This window comes from Salvelinus namaycush, chromosome 37 (assembly GCF_016432855.1).
Source record: "Salvelinus namaycush isolate Seneca chromosome 37, SaNama_1.0, whole genome shotgun sequence".
In the NCBI taxonomy this organism is placed as follows: domain Eukaryota; kingdom Metazoa; phylum Chordata; class Actinopteri; order Salmoniformes; family Salmonidae; genus Salvelinus; species Salvelinus namaycush.
In genome coordinates this window covers 5,476,726-5,494,281 of record NC_052343.1, presented here as the reverse complement: position 1 = coordinate 5,494,281, position 17,556 = coordinate 5,476,726, and the positions used below count along the sequence as shown (strand labels likewise).

The 17,556-nt window shown below is 45.1% G+C and overlaps 1 protein-coding gene across 1 annotated transcript in view; it reads right to left on the bottom strand.

Annotated features, from left to right (window-relative positions):
• The window catches only part of LOC120031579 (plectin-like), a 227,186-nt gene that overhangs the window by 53,845 nt on the left and 155,785 nt on the right, over positions 1 to 17,556 (bottom strand). Inside the window, exons 13-31 of the mRNA XM_038977388.1 lie at positions 16,960 to 17,114; positions 16,377 to 16,698; positions 16,054 to 16,131; positions 15,740 to 15,901; positions 15,437 to 15,541; positions 15,107 to 15,202; positions 14,835 to 14,960; positions 14,350 to 14,502; positions 13,944 to 14,101; positions 13,565 to 13,691; positions 12,574 to 12,757; positions 9,750 to 9,907; positions 7,067 to 7,248; positions 6,759 to 6,897; positions 5,900 to 6,256; positions 5,573 to 5,656; positions 5,348 to 5,449; positions 5,108 to 5,206; positions 107 to 3,460 (exon numbers count right to left, since the gene is read on the bottom strand). Coding sequence (XP_038833316.1) covers positions 107 to 3,460; positions 5,108 to 5,206; positions 5,348 to 5,449; positions 5,573 to 5,656; positions 5,900 to 6,256; positions 6,759 to 6,897; positions 7,067 to 7,248; positions 9,750 to 9,907; positions 12,574 to 12,757; positions 13,565 to 13,691; positions 13,944 to 14,101; positions 14,350 to 14,502; positions 14,835 to 14,960; positions 15,107 to 15,202; positions 15,437 to 15,541; positions 15,740 to 15,901; positions 16,054 to 16,131; positions 16,377 to 16,698; positions 16,960 to 17,114 — 6,141 coding nt within the window. The remainder of the gene's footprint in view (positions 1 to 106; positions 3,461 to 5,107; positions 5,207 to 5,347; positions 5,450 to 5,572; positions 5,657 to 5,899; positions 6,257 to 6,758; positions 6,898 to 7,066; positions 7,249 to 9,749; positions 9,908 to 12,573; positions 12,758 to 13,564; positions 13,692 to 13,943; positions 14,102 to 14,349; positions 14,503 to 14,834; positions 14,961 to 15,106; positions 15,203 to 15,436; positions 15,542 to 15,739; positions 15,902 to 16,053; positions 16,132 to 16,376; positions 16,699 to 16,959; positions 17,115 to 17,556) is intronic.

The window sequence follows — 17,556 nt, the reverse complement described above, 5'->3', positions numbered from 1 at the left end:
AGGAATAGATAAAGAAATGTAATTAAATCATTTAAGATTGGTCATTTTCAGAGAGAGAGTTAACAATGACATAAGCTGCACTTCTATGCCATCTCTAACACAATACCTCTTTAGAGTTATTCTGTAGGTCTTCAGCCTCCTTTTTCAGTTTGTCCTTCTCCTTTTCTAGATCAGCGATGGCTTTGCGTAACTCATCAGCCTCTTTGTTGCTGCTCAGTCGCTGCACTTCAAGTTTCTCTACAACAGTCAATTTCTCTTTAGTTGCTAGCTCTGTCTGATGAAGACGGGCACTGATCTCATCTGCTTGCTTCTTGAATTTCTTGGCCTCATTCTCTGCTTTGGACTGAGCATCACTAAGTTGGGACACTTTGACTTTGAGGTTTTCAGCTTCGGCTGTGATCTCCAGCTGTCTCCTGCGCTCAGCTTCCAAGGATTTCTGGAAGCCCTCAGTCTCTTCCTCGAGACGCTGCTGCATCAGTTGTTTATCCTCAAGCAGCTTCTGGGCCTGCTCTTGAGCCAGGTCCTTCTGTCTTTGGAGCATCTCAGCCTCTGCTTTCAGTTTACATGCTTCCTGAATGGCGAGCATCTTCTCCTTTAGCATCTTCTCTGCAAGTGCCCTCTGTTGGGAGAGGTCAGATTCAGCGATCTGTCTCATGTGTGCAGCATCCTGGGCTTCCACACTGAGTCTGGCAGCTTCTTCTGCAAGCTTCTTCATGTTCTCAGCTTCCTCAGCCAGGAATTTCTGAGTGTTATCCTTGTCCTTTTTGATAAGACGCTGGTTCTCCTGCTCAATTCTGAGTTTCAGTTTGACCAGCTCCTCCATCTGAATCTTGACTTTGAATAACTCCTCTTCCACCTGGGCCTTCTGCTTGACCGCATCACCGACTTCGTCCTTTAAGCGCTGCAGCTCCTCGTCTAAGACAGATTTTTGCTTGTCAGTTTCATCCAGCTGAAGCCTGACCTTTGTGAGCTCTTTCTCTACCTGAGACTTTTGACTCACTGTTTGCTCTGCAAGCTTTTTGTGCTTTTCCATCTCAGCATCTGCTTGTTGTTTCTGTTTGATTGCATAAGCCTCAGCCTGTGCTCGCTTGGCAGCTTCAAACTCTGCCTCCTTTCTCAATTTCACGGCTTCCTCTTGAGCTTTGGCTTGGTTGGCAGCTTCGAGTTCAGCGGCCTGTTTTTGGCGTTCTGCATCCTCAGCTTGTTGCCGGAGAAGAGCAGCCTCCTTCTCTGCCTTTTCCTTGGCAAGCTCTGCCTGTTTCGCAAGCATCTTGGCTTTCTCATACTCTTCCTTGAGCTGTTTCTGCGTGAGGTTGTCCTCCTTCTGTTGGACAAGGACACTCTGAACTTGCTGTTCTGCTGCATTGCATTTTTGTGCTGCTTGTTTGGCTACGAGGATCTGTCTTTCTGCTTCCTTGTCAGCATCCTCTTTCTGCTTTTTGGCTTCATCTGCTTTCTTTTTGAGGCGCTCCACTTCCTCCTGCGCATTTTTGCACTGTCTGCCTGCTTCTTCCTCTGCAGCAGTGATCTTTTTGACCTTTTCCTCTGCTTCGCGCCTGCGTTTCTCCTCCTCCAGGGCAAGTTTCCTGTGTTTCTCAGCCTCCTTTTCAGCTTGGAGTTTACTCTGTTGTGTTTCCTCTGCAATGTTTTTCAGTTTATTCAACTCCAGCTCCAAATCAAGCTTGCCAGATGAGGCTTTCTCAAAGTTTAGCTTGAGAATGCGAATTTCCTCCTCAACCACTCGTCTCTGCTTGAGAGTTTCATCTACAAGTGTCTTTTGTCTTCCCAACTCATTCTCAGATGACTTCTTGAGTTGATTGATCTTTTCTTCAATATGTTGCTTGTGCTGGCTGGCTTGGTCTTCCAGAGCTTTCCTCTGGTAAGCTTCATCCTCAGCTTGTCGTCTGAGTCGCTCATTCTCAGCCTCTTTTTCTTTGAGGGCAATTTCTGCTTCAGTCTTCATGCGAGTTGCCTCGTTAATGGCAGCAAGCTTCTCTTTGAGGATCCTTTCAGCTTCTACTCTTTGACGAGCTGCTTCTTGCTCAGCAACTTGCCTTTGTCGCTTGGCTTCCTCAGCGATGGATCTAAGTTTGCCTGCCTCTTCAGCAAGGTCCCTCATTTTTGCAGCTTCAGATTCGAGGAGCTGTTTGCTCTTCTCAGTGTTGGACATGCTCTCCTTTTCTGCCTTGGACTTTAGCTGCAGGAGTATATTCATTTCACTCCTCACTTTGGCCAGTTCATCTTCGAGCTGTTTCCTTTGCTGCTCAGCTGCACTGACTTCATTCTTCAGGCGGTACAGCTCGTCATCAAGCAGGGATCTCTGTTGCTCAGCATGGTCGAAGTCTGCCCTTAGCCGGATTAACTCCTGTTCTGCTGAGAGTTTCTGCTGAGCAGTTCCCTCAGCTAGCCTCCTCTGCCTCTCCAGCTCTTGCTCTGCCATATCTTTCTGTTTCAGTGCGGACTCCTCAGCTTTAGCCCTCTTCCTGGCCTCGCGCTCAGCTTCCTCCTTCTGTTTCTCGGCATCCTCCTGGGCACGACTCTTTTTGTGAGCTTCTTCCTCAGCCTGGAGCCTTAAGCGGAGTGCCTCATTGGCCTTCTGCCTCCATTTCTCTAACTCCTTCTCCGCCTCCTCCCTGGCCATATCTGCCTCTTCCTGTTGCTTCTTGAGACGAGCTGCCTCCTCCTGCAGCTGGATGACAGTGACATGCTCTAGTTTGAGTGATTCCTCCAGCTTTGATGTCTTTTCAACATAGGACATGCGTTTGCTCTGGAGTTCGGTGGCAGCACTCTTCTGTGCCACCTCCTGGGCAACCTTGATCTGCCTCTCCTTCTCCACTTCAGCTTGCTTCATGCGTCTCTCCGCCTCCTCCGCCTGCATCTTCAGCTTCTCAAGGTCTTCCAGAGCCTTCTGCTTCTGCTTGGCAGCCTCCTTCTCAGCCTCAGACTTTAACTTGAGCTCTTCCTCTGCCTTGCGTTTCTTCTGGGTCTCCTCGTTGACCTGTTTGCGGAGCTTCTCAGCCTCCTCCTGTGCAAGCTTCCTCAGCCTCTCGGCTTCAGACGCCTTTTCCCGGAGTTGCTTGAGCTCATCCTCAGCGGTAGACTTCTGTTTGACAGTGGTCTCCAGCTGGATCCTGATGATACGGATCTCCTCCTCAATCTTGACTCTGCTCTGATTGGCTTCTTCTACCTGATGACTCTTGGACTTGATCTGCTGCTCTGAGAGATTTTTGAGCTCATGTAGTTCCAGCTGGATATTGTGCTTTTGCTTTTCTGCATCTACAGAAACAACTTGTCTCCTGCTGACTTCCTCCTGCATCATGAGCTTCAGCTCTTGAGCTTCCTGCTCGGCCTTGGCAATGGCCTTTGCATGAGATTCAGCTAGCTGCTTCTGTTTGTTTAACTCAGCCTGCATCTCTGCCATTTTTTTCCTGTCTTCCGCTTTCATTTTCTCAGCAGCTTTCTGTATTAGTGGAAGCAAATGGTAGAGAAAATATAAAAATTAAGCATGACAGGTTAAATGTTAATAGGTAGCTTAAAGATAGATACATGTTCAGATGTAAATTCATTCAGGAGGATGCTGTTAAAGCAAGTTATCTTCGACAAAGACAATTCAAGGTAGAAACAAGTAAGATGGGAAATGGTTATGTAACAATTAACGTATGGAGACAAGACATCACAACACAACAAAGTGAAGAACTCATGTGGCATGCAACTGTATCTTTTTCAATGTCGGTGTCCTTAAGGGAATTATTTTGTGATAACCCATTTTGCATAAGTGAAATAGTAAAGTGAATCATTTATTTTTTTAAATAACCTATTTTCAGCTTGAAATTACTCAAAGTTGTTATTCAAAAATGACATCACAATCGACCGGCAACTAGTTAGTTGAAATGAATCTATTCACACTGTTAAACAACCTGTTACGTTGATTCTTCAGATCCCTATTATCAAGAAACTGGGCAGAATATGTGCAAAGGGGAAAGCAGGGATAGTACAAGGATAGTCTGAAAATGTAATAAGAAAATAGCACCTAAAGCCCATGCGAACACAGAATAAACGAGACATGGAAGTAAGGTGAATGTAACTAAATATGGAAATGTTTGACAGTTTAGGTGATGAATTGGAAGCCTGAGGGTATGGAAGGTAAGGCACATAAATGAGAGAATAGTGACTGGAGCGTCGTGGATTATTTACCTCTTTTTAACGCCCAAACAAGATAAGCATTCATCATGACAAAGCACTGGCAAGCAGTTAAGAGAAGCAAAGAAACAAACAAAACATTAGGGTTAGAAAAGAACGGGAGACGGAGAGTGTGTGTTCATCTGAAAAAAGGAATGTGGAAGAACATGGCAGTCGGCCTGAAGCACACAGTGGGAGAGCTTAGATTGACATCTAAGAGTGGCCAATGAGAAAAATAGACATAGTGAAAGAAAGAACGCCCTTTGTCAAAAACAATACGGCACACCTCAATAAAAGACATGAAAATGAATAGGCCAAAATACAAAAATGTGCAAATCCTACGAATTGCATCTTCTAAACCACTGGGATTTCCTCTCATGCTCTCTGAAAATCGTTTGAGGATGCTCTCTTTCTTTTGCTTCAGACTGAACATGAACGTTTCATCAATTCATTGAATTTCGTGACAAGGCCACTACTGCTTATCAAAACAGTATGCAATTGTCAATGATGTTCATATAATCGATACGTATCTACTCGGACCTGGTTATTTTAAGGCACCATGAAAAAAAAAATGAATGACACTCGAGCCACATTCTAATTGATAGTCCCTGGTTCTCATCTGAGAACAATGACACTTAGCACTAGGATTATTTTTGGAAGATCGTTCATATTTGCCGAATAGCTCCGCTTGGCCATCATATCATAGAGATAGGACTTCCTGTCTGCTAGGTGCCCTAACATCCTGCGGCTACAGCACAGCATGCAAATGCCAATGTTCCAAACCATACTTTACCTCAAAATGAAAGAATATCATCCATACATTAATGTGTGCGTATGCATTTGTGCGTGCAAAAGAGTGGTCATGCGTTTGTTTTTCATTGGTTATCAATGGGTTAGGGTTAGGATATCCCAGTGTGTTGTCACGCACCTCCTCGCCCTCTAGGCGACGCTGTGTCTCCGTGATGAACTTGATGTACTGACTGGTCAGAGTCATCAGCTCGCTGTAGCGGGTTCTTAGCGTCACATACTGATGGAGGAGAAATGAAACAGGAAACCTTTGATTTAGTGTGGGTCTGGCTTAAACTACGGATCTAAACTTCTCTCCTGACATTGCAAATGGTTGTCAGAGAATGACAACCTGCGTTCAGATTACACAAGTGGCACAGACCTCTTGAATGATGTTATCTGAGGCAGAATCCATTTTGGTTTTCTTCAGCGGCGAGAGAGGGTCCACCTGTGCTTTGTAGGCCACCAACTGGAGTTCATAATCCTAATAAAAAAGAAACAGGATGTGTCAACATTAAACCGTATGAAATGAAGACATTTAAATAAAGCTGTATGTGAATGTAATAATGGTTTCCCGCGTTTGCACACTAATGTTGCGCATGCTTACCTTGATAGTGTCGATATACGCCTTCGCATATTTCTGACACTCGTCAACTTTCTCTTTGTTTTGCTCGATCTCTTCCAGAAGTTTCTATGTTGGGGGAAATAATCAGAATTAGTCTGGATGGGATTTCAAGGTGTGCCTGTGTATGTTCAACGATGAGAACTACACAAAGCACACCTTTATAACATCCATAGTAGTATACAAAATAAGAAGTATAAAAAAAGGTGTAAATTATTTATTTTCACAAAGTTCCATAATGTTCAGTTGACCAGCTAAGCACCTGGAGCGATGCAGTGATGTAATGGACCCCTAATACTCCCCCATCAGTACCTTCTCCTGGGCCAGTTGCTCCTTCAGAGTCTTGCTGTCGCTGATGGACACGGCCTGGATCTTCTCCTGCCTCTGCTTGGCGTCACCGATCCACTGGATGAGCCAGTCGTAGCTCTCTCTGTAGTAACCCAGCTGGCGACCGAGCTGCTCCAGCTCCCGCTGACGCAGGTCCATCTGGGAGAACACAGCTTGCCAGCGGTCCTGGAGACCGGACAGGAGATGACGGTAGTGGTCCAACTCAGCGTCACGCTCACTGTGCACACGAGACATCTTCTCGCTCACGGCTGCCGCCTTTCCGAGCTCGCCCTCCAGAGAATCGAATGCAGGCTTTTCACCCTCCGCTTCAGCGCGCATTTTCTACAGGGAAAGAGACGGTAGGGAAGAGCAACAGTTTAAATAAGCTATCAATAAGTGTAGCTTACGTCAAAAAAAAATCTTCAAAAAAGTTACATTTTTTTCCACAGAAGCAAGTTAAGCACGTCTCTTGTGTTTCATCACGTAAACAGTTTCTCTCTCTTTTTAAACCTGCCTTGTTTCCATGTTCATAATCCAAAGATATATATAAAACGCAAAAATACACAGGCGCTGGCTGTCAAGAAACCCGTAATGAATCCCACACAGTTCATTAATGTCCCAAAGCGCATGTGTTTTTAATGTAATAAACATCACAATTTATCTACTGAGTAGCGTTTATGCAAAAGCCTCTCCAGCTCCCTGGCTTGGAAAAAGCGGACCAACTGTGTCATACAAAGAGGTGGTAAGTGTTCAGAGAACTGCGAACAAACGCCTGGTTGTTCAGTGGAAACGTAACACGAGAATAAAGGCTGAGGCTGTGCCCAGTGCAGTCCAGTCAGTTCACCTTGAGCTGGGTGCGGTACGTCTCCACCTCCTTGACGTCATTGGGAACCGTTTGGACCTCGCGCAGTCGCTGCTCGTACTTCTTCAGAACGCCCTCGGCCCCCTGCGTGTTGCGGATGACCACGTCCACCGTCTTCAGCCTGAGGCAAGGAAAAGGAAATGTCAGTGGAGGAGGGATGGGAAGTGGCGTGAGAGATTTAATGCTGCTTGAATAGAATGTTGTATTTTTCCCTTGCTTGTTTGTTGCTTTTGTCAGGGCAATAAGAACCCCAGAAATGGAAACTGGCTACAGAAAGAAAACCGACTCACTTCTCTAGATAGACAGAGGAGAGGATGTAGGCATGGTCCATCTTCTTCAGGGTGAACTCCAGTTCAGAGCGCAGGACAGGCGCAGTGCTGGACTGCTGAGGAGTGGTACTCAGGACCTCCTCGGTCTTCACGGCCACCTGGTCCAGGTTCCTCTTGATGCCCTCAAGCTCCACTTGGACTTTCTGAAACAGGAGAAAAACAAGCGCATGACGATTAAGATAAAGAAAGGACAAATAGCAAAACAAAGGGAGAAAATCTCCTCCGATTACAAACTTCCACCGAGTATCATAATGCTGAACGAGTCCCCCCTATCAGGCCCAAGGAAGCAGTGTGTTCCTGAGCCCGACCTGTGTGTGGACTCTCCGGGTGAGGAGCTGCCAGCGGTCTTGGTGGAGTAGCAGAGAAAGGATCCCCACTAGGCCCAGAGCCAGCAGGGTCCAGAGGAGCTGGATCAGCAGACTGGGCAGTGGGCCTTCCAGCCAGTCACCCTCAGTCTCCATAGAGAAACACAGCCCAGGGACTTACTGGACACACTGAGCTTATACACTACTCTCTCTCTCTCTCTCTCTCTCTCTCTCTCTCTCTCTCTCTCTCTCTCTCATGACTCGCCTTCTCCTCTCTCCCTCTTCCCCCCTCAGAGGCAGCGCAGAAGGCGGCGACCATGCCATTCCATTCCCTCCCTCTCTATCTACCTCTGCCCCGCCTATCCTCCCTTCCACTGAGTCACCGCTCCTCTCTTTCCTGCTGCACTTGGCTCCCGTACAGTATGTATATCTCCTTTCTCAAGCCCCCTTCCTTCTCACATTTCTCTCCCCCACCGCAGAAAGCCCTATCCATAGCTGCAATCTGCTGTAATTAGGCCTCGCTGTCTCCTCTCTCGGTATTTCATCCCCTCTCTGTCAACCCCTCCCTCATTCTCTTTCTTCCTCATTCTCTCTCTCTCCTATTCTGTGTAGTGCTCTGTCCTGTTTCTGGTGCCAGTCTGTAGCTTGGTATCAGGGTTGGGGAGTAACGGATTACATGTAACTGATTACAAAAAAAAAAAAAAATGTACGTTACGTGACCAGCTAAAATATTGCAATCGGATGACAGACGCTTTCGAAAAACGACTTACTTTTACATTCAAAAAGGATGTTTGTGAAAAAACGATTCTCAATGACATTCAAACCGGCGTTGAAAAGTTCAAGCTACAGTATGTCTTCCAACGGTGCGAGTGCTGTCGGGAATCCAAAGATGATCCAACTTGACAGCAGATTGACAGCAGGACAGCAGATATCACTCACTATTGATATCTACATAGCGCCCTGATTTGAATCCCACTGGTGCTCTCTCATTTAGCTATTTGCACCTCACGGATTGTGGTGGTTGTGGATGGCTGCTCACAAATGGATGTGTGTATTTTAACGCAACAGTGATTGAATGAAATACGTTTAAGCCGCCTTATCAATCATTGTTTTTGTGACCAGTGGACAGCCAGTGAAAACGTTGATCTTGCAACAGCTGCATAGAGCAGATCCCAGCCTACGGAAAAAAAAGTTTGAGGAAGTTCCTTCCTTCTAAACTCCTCTGTGGTATTGTGCTCCATACGGTCAAAAACAAGTTTCATTTAAGAAGATCACAAGTGGGGATTTTATTGCTGGATTTAATTTGTGCTGATTCAGGGAAATGCCCATAGGCCTAATGGACACATGCTCAAACGCGCACACTTTTGATAAGACTTAAAACTCTGCAAATTATAGAGGTATCAAAGTGTCGCCAAAGAAAAACGGAAACAATAAGCCTATAGCAAACACAGAATATGGTATACATTTTTCATATGCAAGTTGCACTTTTCAGTAGTGCTCATAGAATGCCATTCAGTGAGAGCAGCATTTATTTTTAAACTCAAAGCAATGAGCCTGCCTGACAACAAAACCATAAACAACAGAGTAGGCTAATAAGTTCTTCGTTTTTGGGTTATGCTCAGGTAAAACAATTTGGCTAATCTATATTTCCATATTTACAAGTCCTATTCTTGAAGATCAAGGGGTATTCAATTAATTGGAATGACTGGAAATGTGACAGACTTGTGTTTTTAATGTAAAGATATAGCCTAATCATATTATTATCTGTAGCAGAAAGCAATGGGTTAGAAGAAGCCTACATAACCAACCCATAAAGTAAAATGCAACATCCATTTATTGCGAACTATGTAAACGCTAACATTGATTTATCCTGTAATAGATGTCGGTAAAAGTGGTAATATAAAGGTTTGCCGCCTTCTAATGCATCTTAAGGGGGAAGAAATCTATTACAATTTTGGCCATGTAACTAATGGATTACATTTAGAAAGTAACCTACCAAACCCTGCTTGGTATCACATTTTAGGTGCTTCCCCCTCCATAACAGTTTGACAGTAGCTCCTAAAAACACATTCAGGGTTCTTTATGACGCTATTCCCAGTGTTCAAATAAAACGTCATTGTTTTTTGGTGATTAACTTCGGTATCTGTTGTCCCATGGACACTAGCACTGATGTGCCCCTCCCCCGCCATTACCTTTACCTGTATATAGGTTATACTTCATTATCCTATATTTATACAGGTTGATCCACTGAGTGTCTTTTACAGAGGAGACCTGTCCAATAAATAGGTTAGACCTAAGTCACAACGTATTCTTTAGTTAGTACAGTGTAGGTACAGCACCTTCTGGTCGGTGGTCTTCTGGGCAGAGTCTTGGATGGGGTCCTTGTCCACGGGCTTGCGGATGCGGGCCACGGTACGAGCCTCGCAGTCCTCTATCCGTAGACGCAGGTCCTTGATCTGGGTGATGTAGGTCACACACATCGACTCGTCCTGCTCACCTGTGTGCAAGCGTGGACATTGTGGAGATCGGTTAGGGTGGTAAGAGTGTGGCACTAGTAGCTCCAAGGTTGTGGGTTCAAGACCCACAGGGATCACATAGTCAAAATGTACGCGCTCACTGTACTGTAAATCATTTCAGATAGAAGCGCCTGCTAAGTGGCAATAATAATACAATGATTATATTATCATGGTGAAGAGCTTAGGGCAGGATGGGTGTGGTCACTGTGGGTGTAGGTGTGGTAAGATAGAGGGTTGACTATAGTGTGGTGAAACCTTTCCCTTGTTTTCTTCCATGTACGTTCTTTACCTTGCAATACCTCACTGCTTTGAATGGAATTACAATTGCAGATATTTACATACAGTTGAAGTCGGAAGTTTACATACCCTTAGGTCCACACATTTCTTGTTAACTATGGTTTTGGCAAGTCGGTTAGGACTTCTACTTTGTGCATGACACAAGTCATTTTTCCAACAACTGTTTACAGACAGATTATTTCACTTTTAATTCACTGTATGACAATTCCAGTGGGTCAGAAGTTTACATACACTAAGTTGACTGTGCCTCTAAACAGCTTGGAAAATTCCAGAAAATAATGTCATGGCTTTAGAAGCTTCTGATAGGCTAATTTACATCATTTGAGTCAATTGGAGGTGTACCTGTGGATGTATTTCAAGTCCTACCTTCAAACTCAGTGCCTCTTTGCTTGACATTATGGAAAAATAAAAATAAATCAGCCAAGACCTCAGAAAAAAATTGTAGACCTCCACAAGTCTGGTTCATCCTTGGGAGCAATTTCCAAACGCCTGAAGGCACCACAAACAATAGTACGCAAGTATAAACACCATGGGACCATGCAGCTGTCATACCGCTCAGGAAGGAGACGCGTTCTGTCTCCTAGAGATGAACGTACATTGATGCAAAAAGTGCTAATCAATCCCAGAACAACAGCAAAGGACATTGTGAAGATGCTGGAGAAAACAGGTGAAAAAGTATCTATATCCACAGTAAAATGAATCCTATATTGACATAACCTGAAAGGCCGCTCAGCAAGGAAGAAGCCACTGCTCAAAAACGGCCATAAAAAAAGCCAGACTACAGTTTGCAACTGCACAAGGGGACAAAGATCGTACTTTTGTAGAAAGGTCCTATGGTCTGATGAAACAAAAATAGAACTGTTTGGCCATAATGACCATCGTTATGTTTGGAGGAAAAAGGGGGAGGCTTGCAAGCCGAAGAACACCATCCCAACCGTGAAGCACGGGGGTGGCAGCATCATGTTGTGGGGGTGCTTTGCTGCAGGAGGGACTGGTGCACTTCACAAAATAAATGGCATCATGAGGAAGAAAATGATGTGGATATATTGAAGCAACATCTCAAGACATCAGTCAGGAAGTTAAAGTTTGGTCGCAAATGGGTCTTCCAATTGGACAATGACCCCAAGCATACTTCCAAAGTTGTGGCAAAATGGCTTAAGGACAACAAAGTCAAGGTATTGACCTCTGACCTCAATCCCATAGAAAATTTGTGGGCAGAACTGAAAACGTGTGTGTGAGCAAGGAGGCCTACAAACCTGACTCAGTTACACCAGCTCTGTCAGGAGGAATGGGCCAAAATTCACCCAACTTATTGTGGGAAGCTTGTGAAAGGCTACCCGAAACGTTTGACCCAAGTTAAACAATTTAAAGGCAATGCTACCAAGTACTAATTGACTACAGGGAATTTTTACTAGGATTAAATGTCAGGAATTATGAAAAACTGAGATTAAATGTATCTGGCTAAGGTGTATGTAAACTTCCGACTTCAACTGTACATACATACATACATACATACACACACACACTTTTTGTGCAGTATATTCATATGGTTCATGATCAGACATGCATGTGTTCACATGTAGTGTGTCACACACACACACACACAGGTTGATATGCATTCAAACAAAGCATATTGCATTACAAATGACCCACTATGCAGTGGTATCTCTACACACAGCAAAACACACTTTGACCACTACCTGAATGTGTTTTTCTAAAGCACTATATTGCATAACAAAAAAAACAAACCAAGCCACATTGGAAACAGGAAATGGACAAAAAAAGAAAAAATAGCATGCACTCACTCAAAAGCTAGCGAAAGCATTGCTATTAATGTGAACACAGTAAGTTGATGGGGTTGGAGTGACGGAAACAACAAATCGTTCATTTTTGGACGTGCCAACCATCCATAGTTCAAAAGCATGGCGGTTCAATGTTGCCTGTGTGATTTATAGCTTAGCGTGACACACTCACCTTTGGTTTTAACCACTGGTCCTGAAAGGTGAATTTGACAGTTACCCAATGTTGCTGAACTGGTGTACAGTAACACGCCTTTCACCCCTGACACACATCCACTGTAAAAAAGACTGTTTGCTGGTGGTACTCAGAGAAGGAGAGTGGATGCCACCCTTACTGAGATCAAAACTTTATTTTACAGCCCGCTGTTTTTTAGGTAATTACTTATAAATTATTTTGTCAAACCAGGTAGTCACCAAACCAGAAAGTACCCACTAATACCCCATTCGTTTCTTAGTTAATACCATGTCAACACCAGGTAAGTACCAGGCTGTAAAGTAAAGGGTTACAGAGGTTTGTTGTGTCTGTTCGTGAGTATGTAGGTGGAACTGACCTTTCTCCACAGAGCGCAGAAGGTTGTCGTAGTACTGTGTGGTCTTCGAGTAGTCGCCCTCGATCTGCATACGGTCGTGTGGACCAAACAGCTGGGAATCCTGACTGTCACGCATGAAGTCCTGATAGTGAAGCTCCAGGTTCCTCATAATCAGCCTGTACTCCTCCACCTTCATGGTCTTAAACTATAGAGGGAAGAGAGGGGAGAGAGAGAGAGAGAGAGAGAGAGAGAGAGAGAGGGAGGAGAGTGGAAAAAAATAGGGTGAAAAGGAGAGAAGGAAGACAGAGAGAGAAGAAGAGGCAGGAGAGAGGGGGGGATAAGAGGGAGAGGTAGAATAAGGAGAGAGGTAAGTAAATAGTCAATCTAAAACATGTTCATCTTAATCGATATAATCTTTCAAAACCTCCTCCGTGTGAGAGGAACCGATCAGAATTGCCTGTCAATTTGTCACTGTCATTCTGCCCATGTACCCTGCCTGCATCACAACCTGTTTTAGGCGGTTACATTTGATAAAAATCAAATCTACTATACAATCAAAGCTTTTAGTTGGTTTGTTACGTAATACAAAACAAGCTTTGGTAGACACCGCTCTTTACTGTCAGTATAACAGCATAAGAACGTTCCCCGCCGATAATTCCATTTGGAAACCCATGAGGTGTTCTAACTCAATAAAACACTCGTCCATGTTTACATGGTCTGCTCTATAAATAACAGCGCTCGAGACTCAACCTCACCGGAAAGCAACAAAGGAATGGCAAATCTCCCCGTTCGATTCAGTACACTTACAGTGACACCAACAGGGTGACCACTTGACTCCCTCTCACAGGGTCACTGATTGGCTGTCTGCGAGGATCACGTTGAACTTAAAATAGTGCACGTCTAAGCTTCAAAACAGTTAACTAACGTCAAACTATTCCAATTACTATTTATCTTTCTCCGTTTTTTTCCCCCTCCAAGATGAAGAATAAAAACCCAGATGACTAGCGTTTACCATGGTGATGTTCCAGGTACGTATCTGTGTGATGTCTCTCGTCAGGTACTGCCAGGAAAGCATGCTCTTCATGTCCACGTGCATTCTCTGCCACAGGACCAGCATCGACTGGTGACCAGAGTCCAGACTGGGGTAGGAGACAGAAGGGAGTGTCACTGCACTGTAAAACAAATATAACTAAGGCCCAGAGTTTTATCAAGGCTAGGTCACGAAAAAACAGCCTGGTCCCAGATCTGTTTGTGTCATCTTACCAACTCCTATGGTCATTGTGACGGAAGACGGCGCAAAACAGATATGGGACGTGGCAAAAAAGAAAAGAAAAACGGGCTCTGCGTGATCCATTGATGGAGTGCGCTGTGTATTGATGTAAGAGTCTCACCTGGACACACTGTCCATAGCCTCCTTGTTGACAGGTGGAACCAGAAAGCAGACTGAAGGCACGACCGCCTCAATGCCTGAGCGGTTCAGGACCTTCCACTTGTTGGGCTGTGGGGAGTTGTTGATGAGAGCACACTCCTCTCCCTTGTGGACGGTGATCTGCACAGAGAGACGGAGGACATGAGACGTTACAGTCCACGGACGGATGGATGGTGGATGGCTAGACCAGCATGAATGAACGAACCAGGAAGAATGAATGAATGAAGAAAAAAAGAAAAGAGTGATGAACGAACAAACAAATTAACGAACAAACAAACAAAAAGGAAGTATCTACTTCCTCTACATACGTAGAGACGTTATTCCTACACCAGATACCTTCAAAAAGGTGATAAGGGTGATATGCTTACCTCCATCTGTTTGAAGTCACACACGGCCTGGATGGGCAGTTTGCCCTTGATGGACTTGGTGGGGTTACGAGGCTTCAGCTGGATTATGGTCTTGGCCCTCTTGTTCAGGCCGGCCACGTGAGTCTTAAACTCGTTCAGCTGTTCCTTCTCCTCCTGGTGAAGAAGGGAAACAATTCAACATCTTCAGGAAAAAGACTGGACAAAAAAAATAAGAGTTTCCTGCTTTGCTTTCGCTGCATTTGAGCGACTAAAGTCCTGCCGACGAGACGAATGGCCCATATTCATAAAGTATCTCAGAGTACGAGTACTGATCTAGGATCAGGGGATCACCCCCTTCCGTTCATCATATATAAAAAGCAGACCTGATACTAGATCCGCAGTCCTACTCTCACGATTTATGAATACGGGTCCAGAGATAGGTGACCTCATGTTTTATGGGAGCACAAGCACCCGTACACAGTCCAACTGTGTATTAGGCTACGTACCATCGCATCCTGCAGCAGGTCCTCTAGTCGCGTGGCCGTAGTGGCGCGATCACAGCTGTACTTCTTCTTCATCGTCTCCTGCATCTTCTTCATCCTCTCCTCAGCTTCTTTCACGTCCGAAAAGAACTGCGAAGAAGCACAAGAAGATAAGGGGCATGTGTATTGAACAATAACACGAGAACGTCAACAATTGTGTTTGGAACTATTACTTATAGAACCATGCAGGTTTATGAGACATTCGCTATTTTGAAAATGATTCGGAGCATCCAAACCTGGTAGTAAGCTGTGTTCTCTTTGAGGTGAGCCTCGATGCAACAACACAGCTGGAGGATCCAGCTCCACTGAGTCTGCAGGGCTGCTGTGAAGGCCTGGAAATTAAAGGGGGACAAGAGTTGAGCAAAACAGGGTCGTGTTCATTAGGCACCAAGCGGAGGAATACTGACTGAAACAGGGAGGGACTACCTGAACTTGTCCAATAAGACATGCTTGTTTTTAGTTACAAAACAATCTACTACAAGATGCAGTTCTGTGTACTAATGCATACATCCAGGTTTACCCTGCTATTGCACATGGAAACCACTTGGGGGTAGTGTAGTGCTCACCTCCACTGTTTTCTTGCCAGGGTGGCCCTCCTTCAGCATCTTGTCTCCTGTGGCCTGGATGTCGTTGACCTTTTTCTCTCTCAGCTCCAGCTCACGCATCAGACCCTTCAGAATCAAGATGAGCTATCAATGAGCCATCAACAGCCTTACATTCAGATGAGCACTACTCTAGAGTTTGGAAGTACTGTATGATCTATTCAATCTTTTTCTAGGCCTCAGAAAATGTGCACTTCAACAACCAAGCTGTCTCAACAGCATTTCTGATATATTTTTTCAAGTTGTGTGTTTGTTTTTCTGACCTACCGAGTAGTTGTCTTTCTTGGCAGTCATGTTGGTGTTACGGTCGCTCCAGTCGTAGTTGACCTCCTCCTCCTCTTTGTCGTTGAGCCACATCAGCTCCTTGGTTGCCGCGCTGACAAACACATAGAGCGAGTCCAGGTTACGCAGACGAGACTTGGAGGAGTTCTGGGAGAGAGAGCGGTGAAAGAGGGAAGATATAGATTAGATTACATACTGTGTGTGTGCATTTATGAGAATACAATTATTACTAATCCTGGTGGTAGTTGACCATAACAGCATCTTTACCCAAAAATAAAGCTTCTGAATAAAGATCTTACCAGCAGCTTGGCATACTGAAGGTCCAGTTTGCCCAGGTATTGACTGTACGTCCCCTTACTGACTGGGGATAGCTGGCTCTGAGGGACACAAGAGACACACAGGCCACATCAATGTAATGTCACAGTCAGAGAGGATCTAGCACTTGAGGATGGTAATGCACGTATATAATGTCTCCATTCCCTCGGATCGAATACAAAGTACATGATATAAACTCATTGAAAGTGTAATGGAAATATACGGAGATAGAGAGAGTCTATGAAACAAATTTATTATAACACCCCACTAAAACATATTTCACCTTTGCCCCTTTAAGGTCTAGTACCTCGTCAGCCTTGGCCCGTTCGATCTTGGCGCGGAAGTCCTCCACGGTCTGGTGCAGGCCCCGGTGGCTGCCCAGCTGAGACTCCGCGGTGGGCAGGTCCGAGCCCCACTCGGCCTCGTCAATCCGCCTCTGACTCTCCTCCACCCAGGTCAGCAGGTCCTGGGCGTAGCGCAGGGTCACCTCGTCCAGCTCGGGACGCACCCTGGAGGACGACTGCTGGATGGTCTGGGTCTGGATCATCTGGGTGGTCGTCACCTGCGACTTGAGACGCAGGTTGTAATCGGTGCGCAGGTTCACAAGACGCTCGTGAAGGCGGTATACCCTGTGGGAATGACGCGCATTTGACAGGTAAGTGTTCTGTCCTGTAACACATTTCTTCAATTAAATGACTATGATTATGCAACAAGCTTAGGTTTCAATCAGCGTTCATGACTACAGGGGGAGGGGATATCATTTATAATTTAGAGAAAATTATTATCCTAACGAAGCAAATCGCTGTAATCGATCAATGTATATAATATAATCGAATAGGAAATAGATACTTTATTATCCATTTTGTGAGAAACTGAAACGGCCAACTCACCTGCGGTACATCTGCTCGGCCTGCAGGTGGCGCCCATCTTTGAGCTGCTGCACGTCGTTGAAGAGCAGGCGGATCATGCCGTCTGCCTTGTCCAGGTCCCGCCCCACCTCGGCAGTGTGCTGAGCCGGCTTCCCTGCACTCAGGAGACGGATGTCCTAGAGGGAGGAGGGCATACCAATATTAATGTCATTAACCTATGAGCTTTCGAAAGCGAGAAGGTAAAGGGTTTCTATGATTGACAGACAAGTAATGCTTCCTCCACTTTAAGGATTTCATGGCTTTCCAAACTTGTTGGAGATCAGTTCAGAGCTTCATTTTGTTATGTGAGACTGTATCCAGCCCACCTCACGCTGTTGTATGGCAGGAGAGGGAATACCGTTCTGATTGGAGCATTTTCGCTGGTGATGACTGGACACATTGGTTTTGAATGAGGTAGTAAAGAGACAGCTAATGATTTTCTAACTGGAGCATATGACTTACCCGGTATGAGTCATTTGACCCAATCACTGGCCTATAGCAACTTTACATAATTGAGGACAATGGCTGTCCTTAGTTTCCCCCAGCTCTAGCCACAGCCTGTCCCGGCTCCAGCCTCAT